General features: G+C 38.9%; 1 protein-coding gene across 1 annotated transcript in view; it reads left to right on the forward strand.

Moving 5' to 3' along the window:
* The window catches only part of lama2 (laminin subunit alpha 2), a 196,910-nt gene that overhangs the window by 13,507 nt on the left and 159,118 nt on the right, over positions 1 to 24,285 (forward strand). Inside the window, exon 2 of the mRNA XM_022765994.1 lies at positions 22,687 to 22,857. Within this exon, the coding sequence (XP_022621715.1) occupies positions 22,687 to 22,857 (171 nt within the window). The remainder of the gene's footprint in view (positions 1 to 22,686; positions 22,858 to 24,285) is intronic.

The raw sequence follows: 24,285 nt of genomic DNA on the forward strand, positions 1-24,285 counted from the left end.
GTGTTGTGTATACATTTTTGCCTTTCCATTATTCCATTTGCTTTTCTCATCAATTGTGTGTGTGTGTGCGCACAGAGGGACATATTCTGTATATAATTTCAAATTTCCATTATATTTCTTGTATTTCCATTATTCTGGTCGAAGGCAAACCCACAGAGAGCCTAATGCAGAGCAAATGTTCACATCTGACACAAGATGAAATATATGAAAAATGGTGTGTGTGCATACACTGTATGTGTGTGTGTGTGGACGTGGGCCACAGAGCCTTTGCAGCCCAGCAATAATAGACCAGTGACACCTGGGAATTTTGGGAGCTGGTCTGTGATTGGACAAGGCCAGTATGGAGTGAATTATTCCACAATGTCGTTTCCTGTTCAGGGCACAAAGAGGTTGGCAGACATGTAGTTGGGTAGTCTTGTGTTTTGTTTTCAAATAACATCGTAATGGTTGGCCTTATGGAAGCCAGGTATTGAGGCAAAAAACAAACAGTGAAATGCCAAAACTCAGATAAGATAATTTTTTAGGAAGCTAGGAGGAATGATTCATGTTGCTGCTGAGTGTCCCGCTGGCTGCCAGCATCACCACAGTGAGGAAGTTTCTGTTTCTCGGTAGTTGCTGTATCTCTAATGGCTACATATCTCTGAAATTTGTTGCCTATTTATTGCCTCAACCAAAGCACCTAGCTTCAAATCTCAAAGCATTTCCTCTACTGGAGAGTCCTTGAGCAAGACACTATGATGGGCTGTGTCTGACTTCATTCCCTATTTGCTAATCAAGGCACTATGTTTACTCTATGGTATGTGGTGGAAGGTGTGGAGGAAACTATTGCATCCGTAGCATGTAGACAACTTTTTGCTAAAGAAAATAACATAATTCTTCACTTTTGCCAGGCCGGTCCTGACTGAGGAGGTTAGAATTACTGAGGTCGTGAGCCCAAATTCCCCCAGTGTCACCACTCGTGAGCAAAAATCTCTGTAATGTTCAGATTATTTTTGCTATTTTCTCAAATGCTTTTGGCTATATTTAACTGTTCAAATATTGCTATTTATTTATTATAGTTAACGCCACAAATTTCAGAGTCAATACTGAGGTCATAACCTTGTTATCCTCAGTCGTAGCTTCAACCCTAGTTACATGCACTGCACTTGTCAGAGGTGGCACAAAAGGATGATTATTCATTAGTGTCCAGTAAGTGTAGTGTAAGTATTGCACTGCTCACTATACAGTAATGGATTGTTTGTTTGTTATACAGTGAATGGGTTGAAGAATAACTGATATTGTTCAAAGCACAGATGAATGACCGTTGACCCCCGTCCCTTTTGGGGGATTCCCCTGTAGGGATCAGTGAGGTGTCAAACTATTAGTGTATCGTAAAAATCGGAGCAAATACTGGATTCTGTAAAACAATAGGCTGCATATTTGGGAAAAAAAGTTTTAAGACTCGTGAGAAAACATTTGTCTGTCAAACCTTGTATATTCCAGTTTTTAATATCTGTGAGATTCATAGTTGATGTTTCTTCTGGAGACCTTGTTTGGCCTCACAGAGGAAAGCCGACCTAAGCATTCAGCTGAGCCTGAGGCTTGTTCTGACAGTGGGTGGGAGGTGGGTGGTCTGTCAGCACATTTATTCCTAGAGGAACCCATTGCTCTGTTCTAGCAACTCAACCAGCTCATTGTCCTCTACTTGCTTGGACCCTATTAACAAAGACTTCTGTTAGTTTGACTTGTAAGGGTTGTACCCTGCTTAAATTTTTTTTTCCTGTTGTTTTTTTTACTACACACCAAATCTAATTTTGCTCCCTCTTGCCAGTGTAATATCCCTTCCAGTTTCAGATTAGGTAAGATACAGGTTTAGTTACTGTTACTCAAAACTGTGGTCAGTTTTCTGATGAAGCTGCTTTTGATCAAGTGTAATGTTTCCACTAGCCTTTGGCTATGCACATGCATTCCTCAGTCCACTTTGTTGTGTACTCCTGTGGATGATGGGCCAGATGTCAGTGTAATGTTATGTTAGTAGTTGTTTAACGGCCACAGTGTATAATATAATGGCTAAACATAACCATATTTCTCCTATATAAATGTCAACTGTTATGTGCAGGTTTTTACATTGGTCATATGGGGAGAAATTTATCATTGAAAATTCAGGAATAAAAAGAAACAACCTTGGTAGAACAGACTGCAATTTGTATAGAGATGTACCCGCAGTGAGTTAGCCGTCTGAGCTAGATGAGTTGGCTTTCTAAACCAACCCCTGTTCATCAAGTTTTCATGGCTAAGAAGTTAGTAGGGTTTGAATTGGGTTGTGTCTTTTGGGATGTTTAGGACAAGCTTAGGACAGTTTCCCATTATTTTTCTGTGTGAATTTGAGAACTTTTATGAGCCCTAATATGAAGTGACTAAACGACCAAATGACTCACTATTTAAAAATTGAAGTGCAGCGTCATGTTTGCTTAATGGTTTAGACATATGCCATATATCCGCATCATCCATGGTCCAATTCCGGCCAGGGATCTTCTTGGTATGTTAAGCACCCCCACCCACCTCTCCCATATTTCCTGTGAGTATCTCAACTCTGCATCAGGTTACCTCCAGATTGCCACACAGTTACTCTGCCTGACATCCTCTAACCTCTTACACTCTTCAATGTAATGATATTTCATTGTAGATTTGCAAAATATGCCCTTTCCCCTCCCAAATTATATGTTTTGAATTGTATGTCTTTATAGGACCTGGTGTATTTTTTTAGCCTGATGTCATACACTTGTGTTCAACACAGAGCTTATTATCTCCACCATCCTGAAATCACATTCAAGGTTAGTGGAACCATGGTGAAGCTAATTTCCAGGTGGCCTACTTAAAATTATTTGCAGGCTGCACCATAACCAACAGCTGAACAACACAAGTCTACACCCTAGACTATAATGCATTGTGAGAAATGTAGAGAGGTACCAAATGAAATGTAAGCGGGGTAAGGTGGATTCAGAAAAAGGGAATAAAAGATGATTACAATACTTAATCTCAATTTAACTGCTGGAGACCTTGACCAGCTCATATTAATAATAGTAGTAATAGTAAACAGTATAAGCATATCTTAGGGACTGTGGTGATGTCCTTTAATCACTCTCTTGGGTTCATACACATTTTTAAATTAGCTCTTTATTAATTATGCCACTGAATTGCAGTTTTAAAAGAGTGTTTATGCATTTTACATTACACAGTATGCACAACCTAATGAGTGTGTTGTTTGTTATTTCACTGTTGCTAGAAGTACAAGTCTGGTCCTCGGGTGTTTGACAAAGCCATCACATACATTGGTAATTTTTTTCTACAATGTAGTGTGGCTAATGCAGAAATTCCATCTGTTTCATGACAGACACGCTTGTGATGTGCGTTTTAGACGCAACAGCTGTTCATCAACTGAGAGCAGTTGGAGAACTTTAAAGAGTGCTCTGTGCTGTTCTGCTCTATTGTGTTCTGTTCTGTCCTATTTCCTTCTGGTTCTCTATTCTAACGTTATTGGACACCTATTTCACAGTTGACATTTACTTTCCATGAGGGGAAAAATGTTTCATTATGTAAAAACCAAAGACTGATGATGTTTTGTAGGTTTTCAGACCACAAACGTGTGCTATGATTGGAAAAACCAGGTTCTCTGATTTCCATAGTGATTCAGAGCAGAGCAATGACCAGGATATTTTTTCTTATGGCCCTTTACCTAGTCCTCCTCTGCTGATGTGCGTATGTGTGTGTATTTGCTGAGGCAGCAGGTCTGTGTACAAGTGGGCAGCTCACAGCACTAGCTGGTGATGCATGGAGGAATCAGAGCTCCAATAATGAGCGGAATCAGCCTTTAACATGGTAATGTGTCATTTAGGACCTATCCATTTAGCTAATGACTTGCTTCCTTTTGAAACCTATTAGCAGTAATGGTAAATAGCAGCTCCCCTTTCAACTCACATCTGATCTATTCTGTTTCCCTCCTCCTCTGTTAGTCTTCCTCTACACACTTCACCTCTTCTCTTCAAGTAGTCTCCTACCCTGTCTTTTTCATCACTCTCTTCTCTCTTATCACATCACCTCTCCCCCCGCTTTTTCTTTTGTCTCTCCTCTTTTCCTTTTTTGGCTGTAAATAACAGCTATTTTCATTATCATTTAATCTGCTTGATTATTCCCTCAATCAATCAATTACTCATTTTGTCTCTTAAGATAAAAGATTAAATGGTCATGAAACCACCAAATGTTTGGTATTTTGCTAAAAAAATCTATTTTTCTCCTCCAATTTTTGTCTTTCCTCTATCCCCTCCTCTCCTCTCCTCTCCTCTCCTCTCCTCTCCTCTCCTCTCCTCTCTTCTCCTCTCCTCTTGCCCATAGGGGCTCATTCATAACATGTACCCATTACCCACCAAGCTATTAGGTTTGCTAACAGTGAGATCCATTGGGTGAAAATCAATGTCTATCCTGGGAGCAGTTTGTCTGTAGCGCCACTGTAATGAATGCTATATACTCCTTCACACACAGCTCTCTCACTCTCTTTCTCACACACACACACACCGCACACACACAACACACACACACACACACACACACACACACACACACACACACACACACACACACACACACACACAGGTGCAGACTGAGCATCTGAGCTTTGGTGTAACAGATAGTTTTGTCAACCATACATCTAAACTTCAGTGTAAACAAACACACCGCAACATGAATGGGTGTTGTAGTCGCACTCTTCCTCTCTCTGCAATTATTTCTCCTTATTGCTCTCACATAGTCAACTCATCAACTCAGAATGATTTAGTCTGTGTGCTTATCACTGTGAAAAAAAAGCCTCAGTATCAAAAGAGTGAATACTTTCATAAAGCACTGTAGAAACACACACGGTGTCTGTGAAGCTAACACATTGTAATGGATTCTGTATCGTCAAACACACATTTCAGTTACGCTTAATCTAACCTGAACATTTCCTAGGCCAGAACAGTTAGCCGTAGCCAGGGGCCAGCTAATAGCAGATGTGTAGTCATCAGTGCTGGTCAGAGAAACGATGAGTCAGCAACCTGTAGTTCAGCTGTATCCATAGCCATCCTTTAATGCTGTGTATGAGAACCTTTTAACTCCAGTGAGTTTTCTATACTTAAATACACTTGTTAAATACAATTACTCTTGTGTGGTGCAAAAAATAAAGTGAAATACAGTCCATTCAACTTAAAGAAAAGAGGTAATATGTTTTGGATACAGTGTGTATGAAGTGGTTGGTAGGTATTTCAGTAAAAATGAAATGCTGCTCAGCTGCTGCTTTGTAAAGAAGCTCTTCCTACACTGAGCTCTTTCTCTGCCTCTGCTGCCTCTCTTTACAGGGTACTGTACAGGTGACCCTGCCTTCTGACCTCCCTGTGAGAGGGTGTAAGAGCAGGGAAAGTGTTTTGGGGAATTAGTATGGTTCCATGTTGTTAGAGGACATTTCTGTGACTAAGACACTGTACTAGTAGATAGATGGTTCCAGTCCCAATCACTCAAACTTGCATTGCTCCTTTCGTACAGGTTAGTGCAATTCCCAGATGACTGACAAGCTGATGAGAGAGGAGTAAAATGATTTGAGACGACAAAAATGTAGTAATAAAACCAATAGAATTAACATACTAAAAAAACTATAAAATATAACAATAACAAATAAAATGGATAATGGAGAGTGCTAAAATAAAACATTCTGATCCAAAGTCAGGCTAAAAAGTAAGTAACTCTTAAAACTGCTCTCACATACTCAGGCATCTGTGGGTGCATTTGTAAGAAATATTGTGTTTGAACATCTTTGACTCATTTTTTTTTAACTAATACAATTATCATCACATTAACCTATTGAGGGGTTTTTTGATGTTTGAATTGCCAATACTCCCTCAGAAATCTAGTTTGTACAAACACATTTTAAAGTGGAAATGATAGACATAAAAGTTAATTAAATACCTGTTTCACAAGTGTAAAAAACTCTTTTCTGTCGGCACATCACTGTATGTGAACCAAATCTAAACATCTGTTTTGTATTTTTGTTGGTTTGTAATGATGTTATTCATTTTCAGCTGTTAGGTTTTTGGCCATGTCTGCTGTCAACAGACTGTAAAACTTAAGATCTGAGCAGCACAGCCAACTACGTCTCTTCAAACTAACTGAGAGACTAATGGCAACAGCTCTAGCTTCCATCAGTCTCACTGATGGCTAGCTTGCCATATTCTCCTCACTACTGTGAAGAAGTTGTTCCCTCGAGAAAACAACTGAGATTAATTGTGGGTCTGTGAATGGCGCGTATTACTCATGATTACTGGCTGTTTGTTTTGTACATATTTTGTTGATTGGTCCCTATGGATCCGCCCACTCAAATCTTTAGCCTATTGCACACTGTTTCCTCCCCTTGTCATTCATAAGTAATTTGAATGGATAATAGAGGAGAGCAGAAATAGGGCCACTAAAAGAGGGAAGAAATCACTAGGAAAATGAGAAGAAAATAGAAAAAGTATAAGAATAAGAGAAGTGCACAGACAGAGATGAACAATATTAACGTTGTAGCTTGTGTTCGGTTGCAATCTCTGTAGTAACCGTCTCTTCCTGGAAGCTCATGCATGTCCATCTGGATTTCCAATTACCCACAAACCCTTGGGATCCTGCCGGCCTCGTCTGGAGAATGATGTTATTTCCTGACCTGACAAATACAAAACACACTCAAGATAGGCAGACCTGCACACCCCCAATATGCATCTACATAAACACATGTACAAGCTATCATCACACAGTCGGACTCTCAGCCTGTCTGTCTCTTCCATATTATCCTCTCAAAACATTTACATCCATTCCCAAACGTGAGACATCTTTCTACCTTTTCTGTATACATTAAACTACAAGCTTTAAGTAGCAAGACAACATTAAATACGCTATATTATTGATAACTGTATGAGACATAAGTGTCATCTCCAACAGTTGCTATTAAGACACAATCAGATCACAGATACTTTGGGTAAAAGGTGAAACACAAAGTGACACTCAATGTCACCGTCCTTCATTTCAAATTAAATACATTTTGTAAGTAAATCAGCTATTATGTCACTCTGAGTTTCCTGGCAGTGAATAGAGAGTAAAGTTTATTGTTACAGACTTCCATTTCCCATTCCTAAGAAGCATTTGTACCGATAAAAATGTCTGTCACATTTTCAAAGCACAGTTAATCATAATTATGTACAATAAGTGGAAGAGACTGTTCATTACACTGTATATTATATGGATGTTTTACAAGCAAAGTTCCCTTTAGCTTTTATTACAGAGTAATGAACACATTGTGTACATGCATAGTATAAAAGTTAAACTACTGATAACTGTAGTGACTAATAATACAGTACATTTTCTGCTTTTTCAGAAGGGAATCAAGAGTGAAGGACAAAGACAGTGGAAGAGTGAAAACAAAGTTATAGTACAATGTTCAATTATCATGATATGGTTTCTGAGGCCAGTTGGCAACAGTTTGGACAGAAAATATCTTATTGCCATTTTGGTCTTTGAACTGGCTCTCTATTACCTCACCCACCTGGAAGTTTGACTCTTGACTTCAGTGCCAAATTTGTGAACTTCCTTTTAAACTAGAGACCATCTTGTCGTGGGATCACACCAGCCTGTCAACATGTTGACATTCTGACCCGTGAATCCTCGGTAGTCATTACTACATTATTACATGCGTAGTCAGCACTGGGTCGAACCCCAACCCCGCCTTCATTTTGATCTCAATTACACACCTGTAAAGTTTTGACGCTATCGTGTTGACAAGAACAGTCCACAGACAGACACACATATACATATTCTTTTTTACTATATTTGTGGGGACCAGTCATTGCATTATGTTAATGCCCCTTACCATAACCACACACACACACACACACACACACACACACACAAACACACACACACACACACACACACACACACACACACACACACACACACACACACACAAACTCAGAAGATGAAAACAATACGAACCCTGCTCTCATTGCTGGTAATAAAAGACACATACATGGTCCAAAGGCCTGAAGAGTCACTGAACCATCATTTTATCCCCTGGGAGCACTTTTGACTTAAAGCAGTCAGCAAGATTCTATTCTATTCTATTCTATTTTGTTGTGGGGCCATGAGAAGAATATAGTTGTTGTAGCTATGAGAAGAGAAGATTAGATCCTCTACCAGTGATAAATCTCTCTGGGGCCAGAGGTCAAGCTGCTCTCTCCTGTAAATCTACTCACTGGCATGTTTTCATTACCAACACCAACATCTCCCCCATATCCCCCTGACAGTGTGTGTGTGTGTGTGTGTGTGTGTGTGTGTGTGTGTGTGTGTGTGTGTGTATATATGTGGATGTGAGTAGCGGCCTTGGCTGCAGCCTGGACTGTAAGCACTAACCAAGGCTAGCGCAGATGAGTTCCTACTTAAATCATACACAGTGACACCCCACCCCCACCCCCACCCCACACACACATACACACACAAAACTCTGTCTCTGAGGTGCTTGTAGATGATTTAACAAAGTCCTCATCACTGCCTCATCAGGTGTGGACTGACTGTGTGTGTGAGTGTGTGAGTGAGAGGGAAGAGAGAGTGTGAGAGCAGTTAGTCCACTGCAGGGTAGATTTACTGCTAGCTGGTCTGAGCTCAGCTAAATCACTTCAACCACTTATCCAGGAGTTATTGCGCATAAACAGTCTCTCTGTCTCAACCTCTTCCCTTTTATTTTATTAATTTTTAAAGTTTTTATGCAGTGTGGAGAACTTCACATTTTCTAGATCACTGATTGTTTTTCCATGCTGAGGGTTGATACATGTCTCCTGCAGTCTTTATTGAAATTAGGAATACAATTATTTGATTTACTTTACACTCTGTGTAACTTGCTCTGTTTTTAATTACTAGGTTTTGACATCCAGATTCATTAGTATCATGACACTGTTTGCCTGGGCAGGGTTCAGATTTCCGGAGGACCTAGCTGCTGTCTGGCTTCCGGTGCTTTTAAAATTAAAAAATATTAAATATTAAATGCTCTAAGCTGCAGTGTTCATCAGAAAAAGATGTTATGTGTGAACACAGCTGAACTTTATTTAGCTACCAAGCCACGCTGGATAGCAATTTTAGTTCAGTTGAGGTATTTTTATGTAACGTTAGCTTCACTGGCTAATGTAACTTAATTCAGTAAATGATATCTATGTAAGTTAACTACGTTAGCTAGTTATCTTTTTTCTATGTCTGCTGTTGTTAACATCCACAAGAATGAGTCCCTGACAAAAAAGTTTGTACTTCTTTGTTGAGGCTCATTGTATTGATGACTTTTCCCATCGGGATGGTTGTAACTACCATCCCGAGTTGACGATACAGAGGAATATCCAATCAGCTGTTGGATAAGCTTGGATATGAGCATCTTAACCAAAAGTAGCATACAGTTGAATCAACACCTGTCTAAAAGAGTTTTAAAAAACTGAACATTATTACCTTCATGAAGGAAGGATTTATTACAGGACTGCTGTAGTAGACTGTATTAGTTTCAGCTAGGTGTACCTAATAAACTTCCAATTGAGTATGTTTACGTGATTAATTACTGTGGTTATGAATCCAGGTTCTTGTTACTGTACTAATTTGTTTTTTACAATACCTTTGGTCTAATGCTTGTGTATGATATCTCATCTTTTTCGGATTGCAATCAGTATCATTGCGATTTTGCAGTTGTTTCCCTGGTTCTCATTTTGAAATCCACAGGCCATGTCATTATTTCAGCCCTGAGTTTCTAACAAATACAGAATTACACAGCGTTAATTGGCTAGCAACTATTGTCAAGCTGATTGACATCGCTGGCTAAAAAGGAGAAGCCTGGATTTGGTTACCTCTCTCTGAAATTAAGGATCCATTGTTACAAATGTTACTCTGAAATTTGAGGGGAAATTCTGCCACCATTTTCTTGGTGAATGGTGTTGAGTTATGCTACAATGCCAAGCTTGACAGTTACTCGAGGAACAGGACTTAGCAAACAGAAAACTGGTAAATGAGGGGTTTGATTGTGAAATACTTTTAACCAGAAATTGTAAAGGCAAAATTATGTTGCCAAAGCACTCTACGTTCCTACAGTTTAAGAGCGTAAATGTTATGCTACACTGTAGTCTGCAAAATTAATTTCAGTGCTGAGAGAATCAGTGGGCCTCCTGGGAGACTGGTTTAGATAGAAACCCCCCCCGCACCCCCCACCCCCATATGAAGCACAGTGATCACTGTAGCCTTCCACACACATGGTCAGTTCATTGACATTATATATATATGTGTGTGTGTGTGTGCGCGCGTGCATGCGTGCGTGCGTGTGTGTGTGTGTGTGTGTCTCTAAGTAGGGGATTAACTGCCTATAACTTTGTGGTTTTCCTGTTTAGTCTGACTTTATGACCGTCTGGAAGAGGACAGCATTTACAAAGATCAGCCATACACACTCACACACAAACACAGACAGAAAACGAGAAGCACCCACACAAACTTAAGCCCACGTCCCTTCCTCCTCTTCTCTGTGTTAAGTGCGTGGCCATTTGGAACAGGCCAAAATTTGGGTCTTTAATTTCCAGAAAATGGATGCAGTTGCAAGCAGGAACTCCATGTGCAGAAGAGTGAGGGTGTCATTTTAAATATACAGCACAATAATGTGAAACATGTGCAGTAATTGGTAGTATATACGTTCTTACATTGACAGTTGTAATTATAGTAATTATCATGGCTTAAGTTGAAAACAGTGAAAATCAAATCACAGTTGGTGTTGCTTCTACTTACTTCTACGAGTTAATATTACAATACTAACATAATGATAATGAACAATCATAGACTGTTTGCTGTTGTCAGTATGTCAGGTTCTGTCTTCATGGCATTATTACTACAGCAATGTAAAAATATCAAATAAGGAGCAGAAATAATATGTGGGAAGGGGCAATAACAGGGAAAAAAGGGAGAACTTGTCATGCTGACGCAAGTCCATGGAACGAAATTTAATTGAAAGTGAGACAAAAGGAGTGAGATGGGGCAGTGTCCTGACCCTTCTGATCTGCTCACCATCTCTTTCCTTTATTTTACAAGCACTTTTACTGCCTTTATTTTCTTTGTATAATAAGTCATTCATTGCTCTCTTTCAAGGCAGGGTGACTGTCTGCTTGCCTTTTGCTTCATTTCTGACGATAACACACAAATACACACTCCGGGGGCAGGAAGTCCTAGTGAGAGCAGGATGTTGACTTAGTATTCATTTCAACTTTCCCTGAAACGCCTGGAGGTCAACAGAAGAGAGGGCAACAGATTTAAAGCTAGAGATACAGGCAGGAACATAAAAGTATAGATTAATTTACTTTTTCTAACTCTTATCGCACCAGACACGTAATAACAAGAAAAATAAAAATACATATTTATTTACAGCAATGGGTTGGAGGGATAATATTGAGGGAAAACAGCAAGGGAAGTAAGACAGAGGAAGTTAGACAAAGGCAGACAAAGACTGATTTTATATCAAAAATTTAGGTTAAACAGAAATTAGCCTGGAAATTAATATATTCATTGTGACATTTATATAAATAAGCTTTTTGGGTGCCTTTTACTATATTTTTTTGGCAATGCAGTGGTTGTACACATCCTCAATATGCACCAATAATATAGTGCTCTTCATGACAGTGCTCATTATCAATACTGAGGTTACGACTGTAAAAATGCTGTAAAATAGCCATGAATTTAGAATCAATCCATCCACATCATTTCCTCAGGGTTACAGAATATCTCTGAAAATGTTAACACTAGCAGATAAAATCCTTCAACAATATTCAAATAATTTCTGAAGTTCAGCCATGGGTATCAATTAATTGAACTAATTTTCTATGACAAAAAGTCTCGTTAACTCATTTTACATGTGTGCAGCATATAAGCTATAGATTTCAAGGCTAAATGATGCATTGACTAATGACTGCTCACTCTAGTTTGTTCATGTCTTTTTTTCTTGAGCCATGCTAGTGGCAGGGCTCTAGAAATGGCGCTGTTAGCCAGTTGGTCAGTCCACCACTTTGGTCCAGACCAGAGGTTGTGTTCGACTTTCTCGTTGTCCCTCATTTTGACCGACAGGGTCATAAAAATTCTGTCTATATAACCCGTAATTTTCATTTTCATTTTCAGCTGTACTTTGTTTTTAGTGCTAATTAGCAAATGTTAACTGTTACATGTTAAATGTTCTAACACACTAAACTAAGATGGTGAACATGATTAATATATCTACCTGCCTACAACATCAGCATTAGCTTTGTCATTTTTAACTTGTTTGCACTTTGAAATTAGCATTTAGCTCAAAGTTCAACTGTTAGTACAGCCTTACAGAACTATTAGGATGGCTGTAGACTATTAATATTGTTGACATATTGTGCCCAAATCATTTCAACTCAATATTTATGATTAAAACAATACCTTTAAACTCTGTTTAACCAAGGAAACAGTAAATACAACGTAACTATAACCAATGTGGATGAATGTTAAAAATACATAAATAAGTTACAAAGTGTGTAACTCACATGATATTTTGACAAACTGTTTTAATGTGGAAGTTTGCATGAGTACCAAGATAGAGAGTGACAGAAACATAGAGCCAGTCAATGTCCGGCAAATGTAATTTGCCATCTATTAGGAAAGTCATTCATTTATCCAATGTGTCAGTACAAACTATGTTACCATAGAAACAACACACAGCAACCAGGGAACACTGACAGCCGTGTGTGTGTGTGTGTGTGTGTGTGTGTGTGTCTGTGTGTGTCTGTGTGTGTCTGTGTGTGTGTGTGTGTGCGCGCACGCCAATATATAACACCTGCAGCCACCACAGGTCGACAGCCAAGTGTGTGTGTGTTCCAGCGTGTGTGATGTGATTCATATTTGCACTTTTTGAAACCCGTCTTGTGTCGTTGTGTTGTGAAAAATGTTCTAATTTCTTAATCACAGCTTTAATGACTTAGCCGCTTCACACATACAATTCCTATCTATGCGAGCCACTCCACTCAGCCATGAAAGGAAATGGTTAGCCCACACTTGTAGCCATTTTTCCTCACATTGCTCACTCTGCTCACAGATTCAGCCAAGGCAGACACAGTTGGTTGTATTTTTGTCCAGCGACCGGCTTTGCTAAAAGCTGTGACCCTGCTTTAAAGTGATAATCTGCAAAATCAGTGTGCTGTTTTATTGCATTTTGCTGTCACTGAGGAGGATTTTTTTCTGAGTTCAGACCAACACTGGCGGTTTAGAGAAATACAGGAAATAAAAGCTTCCATGAAGTGGCTACGAGCAGCAAACATTAGACTAAAATCACATGCTATTATCACAGACCCTGTTACTTCAAAATGATGCTATGATTGTCTTCATATGATGAGATTGATAGCGTCTAACCATTAAAACGCTATCAAAATTGTGTGTGTGTGTGTGTGTGTGTGTGTGTGTGTGTGTGTGTGTGTGTGTGTGTGCGCGCACGCCAATATATAACACCTGCAGCCATGACAGGTCGACAGCCAAGTGCGAGTGTGTTCCAGCGTGTGTGATGTGATTAAGATGAAGACTGATCACTTGCTGTATTAAAACTTTAATTTGCGATGTTTACAAAGTGATGCCAGTCGTGCCTCGATTAATTTCCCTTTCAATTTATTCAGTTCATTTCAAGAAATTATTCTTTTTCAGACTTCAATCACTGAAAAACTTCTGTCATGACACTTAGTGTGTACCATGAAAGAGTCAGTTCTACTAACCAAGGGATTACTGTTATTATTAACTAATTGTGTTAAAGTTGCATAAATGTGAGGGATGGTATCAATTAATATTTAAATCATTTGCAGAGCTAAAACATATGTTCCAGATGAGGTGCCTATATAGCACTAAATATAACTTCTCAGTTCAATGATAAATGTTACACCTGAAAACAGAACAACTGTAGGTCATCAAATTTTATCTAATTTTTTTCTGAAATTTTCCAACTTCAGTGTCTTGATAGAACAAACTTTTGAAACATCACAGTCATGATTTAATTATCTTTGCCTTGCACTAACAAAACAGATTTTTTTTTTTTTGTGATTTAATTAATCAACCAGGTAAATTATTTTAGTAAGGTCTTGATCTGTTGTGGTGATGTCATACTTAGTGATCAATGTCTTTATTGGAAAGATGGTTTGCTGTACTTTAGCTCTGTGTGCACTATGCTATCTTTGTTTTATCTCAATACCTTGAGTTAATTGTCTTGTTATCTCAAGACAGCAAATTATTTTTGACTTGTTGTTTTACCATCATTGAATTATTTTAGGGAGCCATCGTGGCCACCGTCAGTTACCAAATTAAGTCCTGGTCTTCAGAAAACATTTTTTTATCTTGGTTATCTAATTGTTACAAGAAAATACAGTTGGATCTATCAAGATAACAAGTTAATTATATTCACATTTCAGGCATAGAGGATAAAAATAAAATAGATAAATTAATGAAATTGCAACCTCTGTCAGCTTCCATATATACAGTATGCTTGGCGAAGGTGGCTTAATGTTCTCTTGCTAATATTATCCCCAAATGCAAAACCTTGATTTCTTGATAATTAGACTTTGCGTGTGTTTCTCATACTTTTTTCCCCTGCAAGCTTGTTATTAAGTAGCCAACGTGGCTACCAAAGATTGTTTTATCTGAAGGAGTAACTACTTTATGTTGGATGATTGATGATATTTCACTGCGGTCATGATCACAGTCAGACATTGCAGCCAGCCAGTTAGCAAGTAGCAGTGACCTCAGAACAATTTAGGTTATTTTTATTGTCATAGTCATTATCAAGTTTTCTCTGTATCCATGTAACAAGATATAACCACTGTAGATTTGAACTGTATGGGGACGTTTTGAAATTATTTGTCATACATGCGTCAAGCTCTTCACTCCTTGTGAAATTGTTAAAATCAAATTTCCTGGATTGACACTTGGACATAGACAAGAAATGATATTACAGGTGTGTAGAGCACATCTGAGCTAACAAAGCAGATTAGTTTTCTAGGAGACATCTGTCCCTACAAAGCTGCGGACGTGTCCAGGACTGATTACATTGTTTCTTGGTGTAAAACTGGTTCTGTCAGATGGGATGTAATAGGCTGGAAATTAATTTGAGTGGGGTTTGTGTATGTTTATGTATGTATGTATGTTTGGCTGGATGGCGAATTAATTGTCCATAACACATTTGTGACTGTATATGTTGTTGTGTGTGTGTCATTATGTTGCATCTGTGTTTCTATGCAGACACACACACACACACACACACACACACACACACACTTCTGTATGCACTATAGATTTCTATGGGTTCCATGTTTTTGTGTGTGTGTTGGGTGTGAGTATGCAGGATTATCACAGTCTCATCCCTCATTCCTCTCCTGGCCCTGACCCTTTTAAACAACACTCTATCTTTCTCTGGGAATCCCTCCATCCATCTCTCACTCTCCATCAATCTTTCTATCTTTCTCTCCATCCATATCTCTCTCTCACCCCCCAACTATTCAGGATGGAGGGAGAGATAGAGAGAGATACAGAGAGAGATGATCCTGTCTTTTTCAACCTTCTTCTTATTCCATCAAGCATACATCTAGCCTCAAAACTCAACAATAACACATCCATCACACACACACACACACGCACACACACACACACACACACACACACACACACACACACACACACACACACACAGAGCAGGGCAAGCAGTGCAGAGTCATCCTCTACCGTGACAGAAAAAGCAAATAAAGTTTTATTCATAATGTAATAAGAAACTTTTTTATACAATGAAACAAATTTGCTGTCATCCTGAGCTTGTGGAAATACAGTCAGTGTGGACATTTTCCCCTTAAATGTAGAATTTAACTTCCAAATTGATGTCTTATCGCCGTTATTACCACATTGATGGGTAGCATGCTTCAGTATCCTCAATTTGTAAACATTAGATGTGTGTTGATGCATGTTGTACATGGAAGAGCAGGGTGTCAGAAGTTCACTGTCAGAATATTATGGTTTAATGTTGATGTGGTTTAATTCTTTCTCTCTACAGTTAAGTGTACAGGTATTTTGTAAGATTGTTCAAGGTGCTGAAGGTAAACAGACACTTACCAGGTGAAGTTATGGATTTGATATTGATGAGGATTTGACATGAACACGCAGATGGGGAGATTCATGGGTTAAGTCAGTTTTATTTGTGTGAGACAGGGATGAGGGGGACAACAGGACAAATAAGAGTTTACTTTGACTGGTCTATAAAAACATACATTTCTTATCACAAGTTCCATTTCCAGTATTTGGTTGGTTTTGAAGGAGCTTTCAGGAACATCTCACTCCAGCAGATGGCGTTTGCTCAGTTGTCAAAGAGATGATTCAGTTTTTATCATGTCACTCCTGTATGGCTTTTCAGTCGTCTAATAACAGGTGGCAATTGAGCGCTGATGAAGACTACAAGACGTGACTGAAAGCTCCAGAAAGACCAGCCAAGTCAGTGAACCATAAGACGAGGTTAAGGTTGAAACTTGAACTTTAATACTAGCAAAACTCACATGGAGTTTATCTTCTATTTAAAAAAGATACAGTATGTTAGTGTGTTATCACCTTAAATACGTTTCCCAGCCTTAGTTGTGATATTGCCTTGTGATCAGTGTTAGGATGTTGAAACGACTCCTTTGGCAATGGCATTACTCAGCTTTCATTGAGTGTACTTATACATTTTGACGTCATTATAATTTAGCACCTGTATTGCAGTAAATCCTCAGAGACATCTGGTTAACAGAGCGTAGATGGGGATAGAGAGGCCAACAGACAGACAGACACACTGATAAACAGGTTTCCATGGTTATCAGAGCAGAGAGGAAAGAATGGAAGATGATGAACCTGTGTGTTTGTGTGTGTGGGCGCGCGTGCATGTGTGTGTGCCACAGCCTCAGAGCTGTAGGCAGACAGTCATTGTGTCCTTGTCATTCAGTGAATCTGAAATCTGAACCCTGTCTTTAGCCAGTCCTCTCCATTTCTCAGTTGTAAACTCACTGTATTGTTCAACATAAAAGGCAAGAGAGAAAAATGTTATCAGTAGCCAAAGTCAGAGTCCGACACATTATCAGATTCTACCGAGAAATAATTTTGATGTTTAGCAGAAGTTGCTATGACAGCCAACAGATACACGAAGAACCCATGAAAATCTAAAAAGAAATTGTAGATGCAATGATCTCAGTCTGTTACTGCTCCCTGCATTATTTTGCAAAAGCAGGAGTTAAACATTTTCTGAAGCTGTTCCTCTCTGTGTCATGCTGAAGTGTGAAAATGTGATTGAGATTATAACTTGGCAGCTCTCTTCGGTCCGAGTGAAACGCACTGTGTACTAACTAATTTGAGCTGTATGATGTCTGTATTGAGTAGCCTGGCTCCAGATCTCTATTGCTGCCCACAAATGACTTTTTCTCAGTGATTCAAAGAGGTCTGGTGTTGTTTTCATCAATAGTTGTTTTCCTGGTTGGAGGAACAATCAAGCCAATCAGAGCTTTGTAGCTGGTTTTAAGATTAAAGGGGTCATCTTCCTAAAAATGGTAACCTTGGATTTGATTGATCTAGTTATTCAAGTTTTGTAAGTCATCTTGCAGCAATAACAACTCATACACTGATATGTCTTAGACTGGCATGACAAATGTTAACTGTTCCTAGCAGCTGCTACACCAGCCTCTGTACAGCTCACAATGACGTCAGTTGGACAAATATGCTTTAGATGGTGAGACCAAAATAAAACTAAGACTCTAAAGCCATGCTACTGGCGCTGTGAGACTGTGCTTAGGCAGAGCAGTGATTTGAGGTAATGCTAATGTTTGCATGCTAACATTCTCACAATGACGGTGCTTACATGCTGATTTTTAGCAGGTATAATGTTCATGATATTTAATATCGTAGTTTAACATGTTAGCTTGCCAATATTTGATAATTAGCATGAAACACAAGCACAGCTGAGACCTCATACTCTGAGCAACATGAATGTCTGCAGTTGAGATATATGAGATACTACAGTCTTGATGAAAGTGGTGGAGTGACAGACCAACAGACATTGGCATCGCTAGAGCCACGCTGCTAGTGTGACTAAATACTCCCCCCACCCACACAGAAAAAGGCAAACATGAAGACAATCTCAGACTGTATACTGAAGTGAAATGAAATGATAATTCAGACTATCACATGAGTAGAGCAACCTGGGATGTGTTGACATAGACTGGCATAGTTTTGGTGAATTATCATTTTATGTGCAATATTAAATGATTGTGTGGAGCTGTTCCTTATGGGATTAAGAGAATACAGTGGTCTCATGAAAAGAGAGTATGAGTATACAGTAAATTTACACCAAACTTCCCGGCTAGCCTGGAAGAGATGGCTCTGAAGCAAACCAGAATATGTGGTTGAACTTGGAACAAATGAAGTTCCCAATTGAATCCCGTGTGATTCTGTAACTCAGACATGCGGAACTGATAGGAAGCTTAAGGTATTAGCTGTCTCAAATCAAGGTAAAATGACACTATTAGAAATTGCACAGTCTCCCACACACATGTGTGTGTGGTTGGAGACTCTTCCAGGTTGTGGATCAAAACCCAGGAATAAGCTGGGTGTTGGCTTGATTTCCTGGCAGAAGTGGGAGGCAGTAGTTATAAACAGTGTGGAGAAGAAGGACCATGAAAAACATGTTCATCAAAGCAACTGTTTTGATCTTGCATTAAAGCCTTGACTAAGATAATTTTTATGCTGAAGTCTGGATACCGGATTTCCTGTGTTGGCAACATGTCATCAAGATGGTGCACACTTTGTTTGCTCTTCTAATAGGCGCACAAAGGCATTGGTTTATATGGGTACTATATATGTTATTTTCTTTTAGAGTTGTATCTTTTTCCTATCGTCACTGATCAGATTGGGAATCAAATGTCCCATAATTTACACTTTTTTGTTTTTCTTTTAAGAAGATATATTTGTGGTTTTAAGAACCAAAAACCATTATAGTTTTCATTATAGTTTTACATCTCCTCTCTCCTGCTTCTCTCTGGGGCTCTAGCAAGAACAGGTTGTTTTGTGTTGCTCTCAGAGCCTCTCTTCTGATCGGCTGACTTTTTTTTTTTAACTTTCATTGTATTTATATAGCACCTCAACCTGGTTTATAATAATGATAAAAAAATCTTACTGGAAATCTCACTTTCCACAATATGGGACCTTTTAATGAACAAAAGAGCTCAGTGAAAAGAGAAGAACATGCTGCATTGACTGGAGTCTTTGAGGGGTTGTCCAAATATCAGACTTAAAATCTTGAGGTGTCCCAAAAGTGTGCCACAATAAAAGATGGAACTGAAAAGACATTGATACAACATGAATAAAGGTAGCTTTTATTATCCTTGCTATGATCGATCTGAGAAACTGAATGAAGAGTTTCAGTTTGACTTCTTCGTTTCAAGAAAAGGAAAAAAAAGGCATTGTTATTGGTACTTGTATGACAAGAATTGTCTATACTTGGTAACCTATGGGAAGTGATGTTTAATTATTAATTTAATCACTTCACTAACATCCTATTTGTGTCATGTCTCTGGCCACCAGATGATTACTCACTTTTCTTTTAGCTGTGGTTTGGTTTATACCAATGAGAAAAAGAAAATGTGGTTAATCTCATTGGTTGCTTGATTTTCCTTCAAACAGGTACCCATGTCTCTGTCGTTTCATGCTGGGCAGGTAGCCTACTCTTCTTACTCGTTAATTAACTAAGGGAGTTTTGATGAGAATGGTAACACTCAATCAGTAACTGTATAGCCCCTTTTACATTGGTGAAAAAACGCACTAAGACCCCCTAACATTGGGGTTTTTTTCTCGTCACTGTTTGAATCTGCGTCTGTGCTCTGTGATGGCGTTGCTCTCAGCAGTTGTGTGTGTCCTCTCGAACAGAAAGGCAAACTCGTCTGGCTGTGTGAAAGGAGTCAATGGCCTTTTTAGCAAGTTTACCTGCATTGAAAAAAAAAAACCTACTTATACGCAGCTAATTCTGGTATAAAAAGTGTATATGAGTCACAAAAATAAAATAATGAGCTAATAGGCTAAAAGCTGCACAGGGCTGCAGAATTGGCTGGTAATTCTTGTTGGTTTCGGCACTTTAAATAAATACTGGCTTCATTGTTAATATGCTTTCTGGTAATGGAAGCAATAATATTAAAGTATTAACACAATGAAAACTCATCTGGTAGTCAAAGTTTTCTGTTACAAAAACTTTGTTATGGAAATCTTGGCTCCCCCATATCTTTTCTGAATGGTTTGGAGGAATATGTGTGTTTGACTGAGTGTGTATATAATATGCTGTTTGTGTGAGAATGTGTACACGTGTTTTTGAGAGAGACTTTGGGTATGTCAGATGTTCTTCACAGTTCATCAGTGTTGACATCTGGCCAAACAGCTGGGCTCATCTGGACACACACACAGGCACACTCAGACAGTCCACACTTTCTGTCAACAAGTGCTTCTCCTCTGTTTCTCTTATACTTTTTCTCCCCTTTCGTCTCATCTTCCCTTCTGCCTGTCTCCTTTGTGTACAGTTATAGTACATTTATATGTATCTGTGTTTATGTTTATGTGTAAGTGCACATGTTGTTTAACTATGTTGACCCGACTTAAACCAGAACAGGGATATCTGACGTAACACAGTACATTCATGTGTTTGTCTGTGTGTATTTCCCAGACAGGAAATGTGAACCATGTGTATGTTGAGCGCTGAAGTACTTAAAGTTCTACAAGCTTGTCATTCACTCTGAGACTAATGTGCTTTTCCTATGGGAACAACACAGATGAGTTATGCCTACAAGCTGAATAAAAAACAAAAACAACATTGTGTGCAGTCTCATGGTGCATTTGTGTGGTGATGAAATTTAGACATAAATAATGATCAGTTTGTTTGGGGCTCTCTTGATCCCGAGGTGGCCAGTTCCCTTTATTTCCTCTTTGGGTAACACAGGCTATTTGGCTTGCTGGCTTTAAGCAGTCACACATTTTAGAGATGGTGCAGTACTGCAGTGTTTTTGATTTGAACAATATGACACATGACAAAATGATCTATATCTTAATTATTTTCTTATCCTCCCTGGCTTACAGGCTGTCTTTAGTCTTCTGCGACAGTAAACCTAATGTCTGAGTTTCAGACTGTTGGTTGGACAAAACAAGCTTTTTTTTTTCACTATTTTCTGGCATCTCCATAGACCAAATGATTCATTGAATAAATGAGGCAATAATAATCATTAGTTGCAGCATTTACAGCTACTTCAGCCACTCAACAAAAGCTTTGCTAGCTGTTTAAATGTTGTAGCAGTTACAGAGCATATACTATTTTTATAGGATGGGAAGAGGTTCAACCTTTTACTACCTTAGTGATCCCAACAGTGGCTAGAGTACAGTCCTCTTGGTTGTGGTCACATGGCTCCGAGAGTTTAATATAATAGCCTCCTCTTCTCATGGAGATTTTGCGAAGTCCGCCCTTAAGGGGTTTACCGGGGAGGAAACCAAATTCACGTGTGCATTGTATTTACGGCTTCCCAAATTATGGCCTCCCACAATATCCTGGAAAAAATATCTGTGTACTTGGGAGTGTTTTCCATAATGTATGTTCTTTCTGAATTAACTTTCTATGTCTCCAGCAGTGAAAAATATCCATGGATGGGAAATGAAAAAAATTGCTTGCACAACATAATGTAAATGAACAGTCCTTTGATATAGTAGCATTAGATTGCCCAAAGTCTGCACAGTTGAAAGCTGGCCAAAAATGTTCACTGTGTGCTTCTTTTATCAGAAGATAAAGGGAACATGGCTCTCGCTATCTTTTAGGGGTAAATGATGTTAACTGCATTAGACTGTACCAAAAATACACCCAGATTAACCAACTTGGATTGTAGAAAACACCTGCCCTCCCCCTCATGTTCCAGGCTAATTACTCACAACCTCAGTACAACAGACATACAAGCGTTCGCTGGCTTACTTGGAACAAGGCTACACACAGAAACTGACATAATTTTAATGATTTGATGCACAAAACCTGTTTGAGAGCAGGATGTGCTGGATGTTCCTAATAACCCCCACTGTAGCATTTTGGCAATTGAACACAATTTTTTTTTTTTTTTTTTTTTTTTTTTTTTTTTTTCTTGCTTTGAAGAAGGAAGCCAGCCTGACCTCATTTAAAGTCTCTGAACAGACTTGAAACTGTGATTAGTGATGATCTGACTACACAATTAAGCTTAACTTGGAGCAGTTTCTGTGTGTATGCATATGCCTGTTTTTTTCATGGAGATCTTTGTGATATTTCAGGGATTTAAAAGAATTGTCTGACATCTTTGGAAAATCTTTGTTTGCTGTCAAACTTGCAGCCAAATGAGAAGACTGATATCAACTTCATCTTCTGTGTATGTCAAGCATAAACAAGTGTTTTTTTCCCAAACTGTCAGACCTTTTAGCTTTCGCTTTGTTTACTCCAAAGAGAGAAGCTGCTGCATCTTTATATCTAGCAGACATTCATACTACTATATACAGCTGTTTATGTTTCATCATCTATTTCTTTTAAATCCCTGTGTGTTTTCTTCCCAGGACTGTTTCCGGCTGTGTTGAACCTCGCGTCCATGGCAGATATAACAGCTAATGCTACCTGTGGTTCAACGGGTCCAGAGATGTTTTGTAAGCTGGTGGAACATGTACCAGGGCAGCCTGTGAGAAACCCTCAGTGTCGCATCTGCAACCAAAGGAGCACAAAACCATTTGGTAAGAAGGATTCATGCACATCCACACACAAGACTTATAGGCTTAATGATTACAGTAATTAATCATGCTGGATTAGTTAATTAAAGCCCGATTAGCCAGATGTTAACCAATCATTTTGTCTGAAGTGATAATTACCGAATGAACTGACGAATCAATCGCAACATGACGGGATGACAGTGGAAAATTAGCCTGCAATCATAAGTCAAGCAGCCAACTAGACAGTCAGTTATTTAGTCAGTGTCAATTCAGTTAACTGTTGAGCCAGTCATTCAACCAGTCAGTCAGTGAGTGAAGTCAGTGATTGAGTAATACCCAAGGATTTTTTATTTTGCACAGAGAAAATACGGTTCTGGGGTGAACAGCCAGACTACTGCTCGCATGACAGACTGGCATTAAACAGGCCCAGGCCTACCTCAGTCCTCAGCTTGTCTATTGGTTTTTATTCAGACATAGAAACATGGCGACATGCTGTTGGGTTAATCTGGTGCGTAGTCTGTTGGTAGTGATGGTAGTGATGTCCCAGGATAACTGTTTAACTGATTCAGTATTAATTGATCAAAATTCTTATTGTCAGTTAACGGTTAAGTTGTTAATTATAGCATCCCTAATAATAAGGTGAGCTTTAGGTGTGCTGGTATGTGGTGGTAGACAGAGGCTAACTTTTTTTCAAGGGCGAAATCGTCATAATCTTTAGCTTGGACCAACAATGCAATATAACTTGGTTGGTAACTCAGTTTTCAAAAGATCAGTGACAGAGCGAAACTCAAATCATCCTCCAGCCTGTTACACCAACAGACAATTATTCAGATGTGCTCATCAACAAGAGCAGTAAAACACTGGTTTGTCTTTGTGGATACAGAATGGACAAAAACTTTGGTTGGCGTCTGTCATCTGTGCTCACAGCTGTTGCTGGTTGACATGTAAAGCAACATGAAGGAGGAGCTCAGTGATTATCTAGTGTACTGTGGAGTCAGTCTAGCTCTGAATATTGAGAGGACAAAATTAGCCTTATTTTTGGAGCCATTTGATGACTGGGCATTACAAATTTTTATTTCTCAGTAGGAAGTAGGAAGGCACAGAAAGGAATTTTACCAAAGCACATCTGTAGCTTCTTCATCCTACTAGTGATAGTTACGACTGTTTTAACAAAAATGTCATACATAAGTAGTCTGTTGATTGACAGCTCCCAGCCTTCTTAAACATCCAAGCAATCCTGCACGCACAGCATACATAAAAGCTCTGCATCATGACCTTTGCCATTTCATAAACTAATAATGTGTTTTATCTGCCTGTTCCATTAAAGCTACTGTGTGGAGTAGTAACAGCTCCCATGAGTTTATTCTGCAAATAGGGTGACATTTTTTCTGAATCAGAAGTAAATAAAACCAACTGAAATGGAAAAGAAATCTATTATTCTTTCTCTTACAA

This window comes from Seriola dumerili, unplaced genomic scaffold, assembly GCF_002260705.1.
Source record: "Seriola dumerili isolate Sdu_G_001 unplaced genomic scaffold, Sdu_1.0 BDQW01000025.1, whole genome shotgun sequence".
NCBI classification, from domain to species: Eukaryota; Metazoa; Chordata; class Actinopteri; order Carangiformes; family Carangidae; genus Seriola; species Seriola dumerili.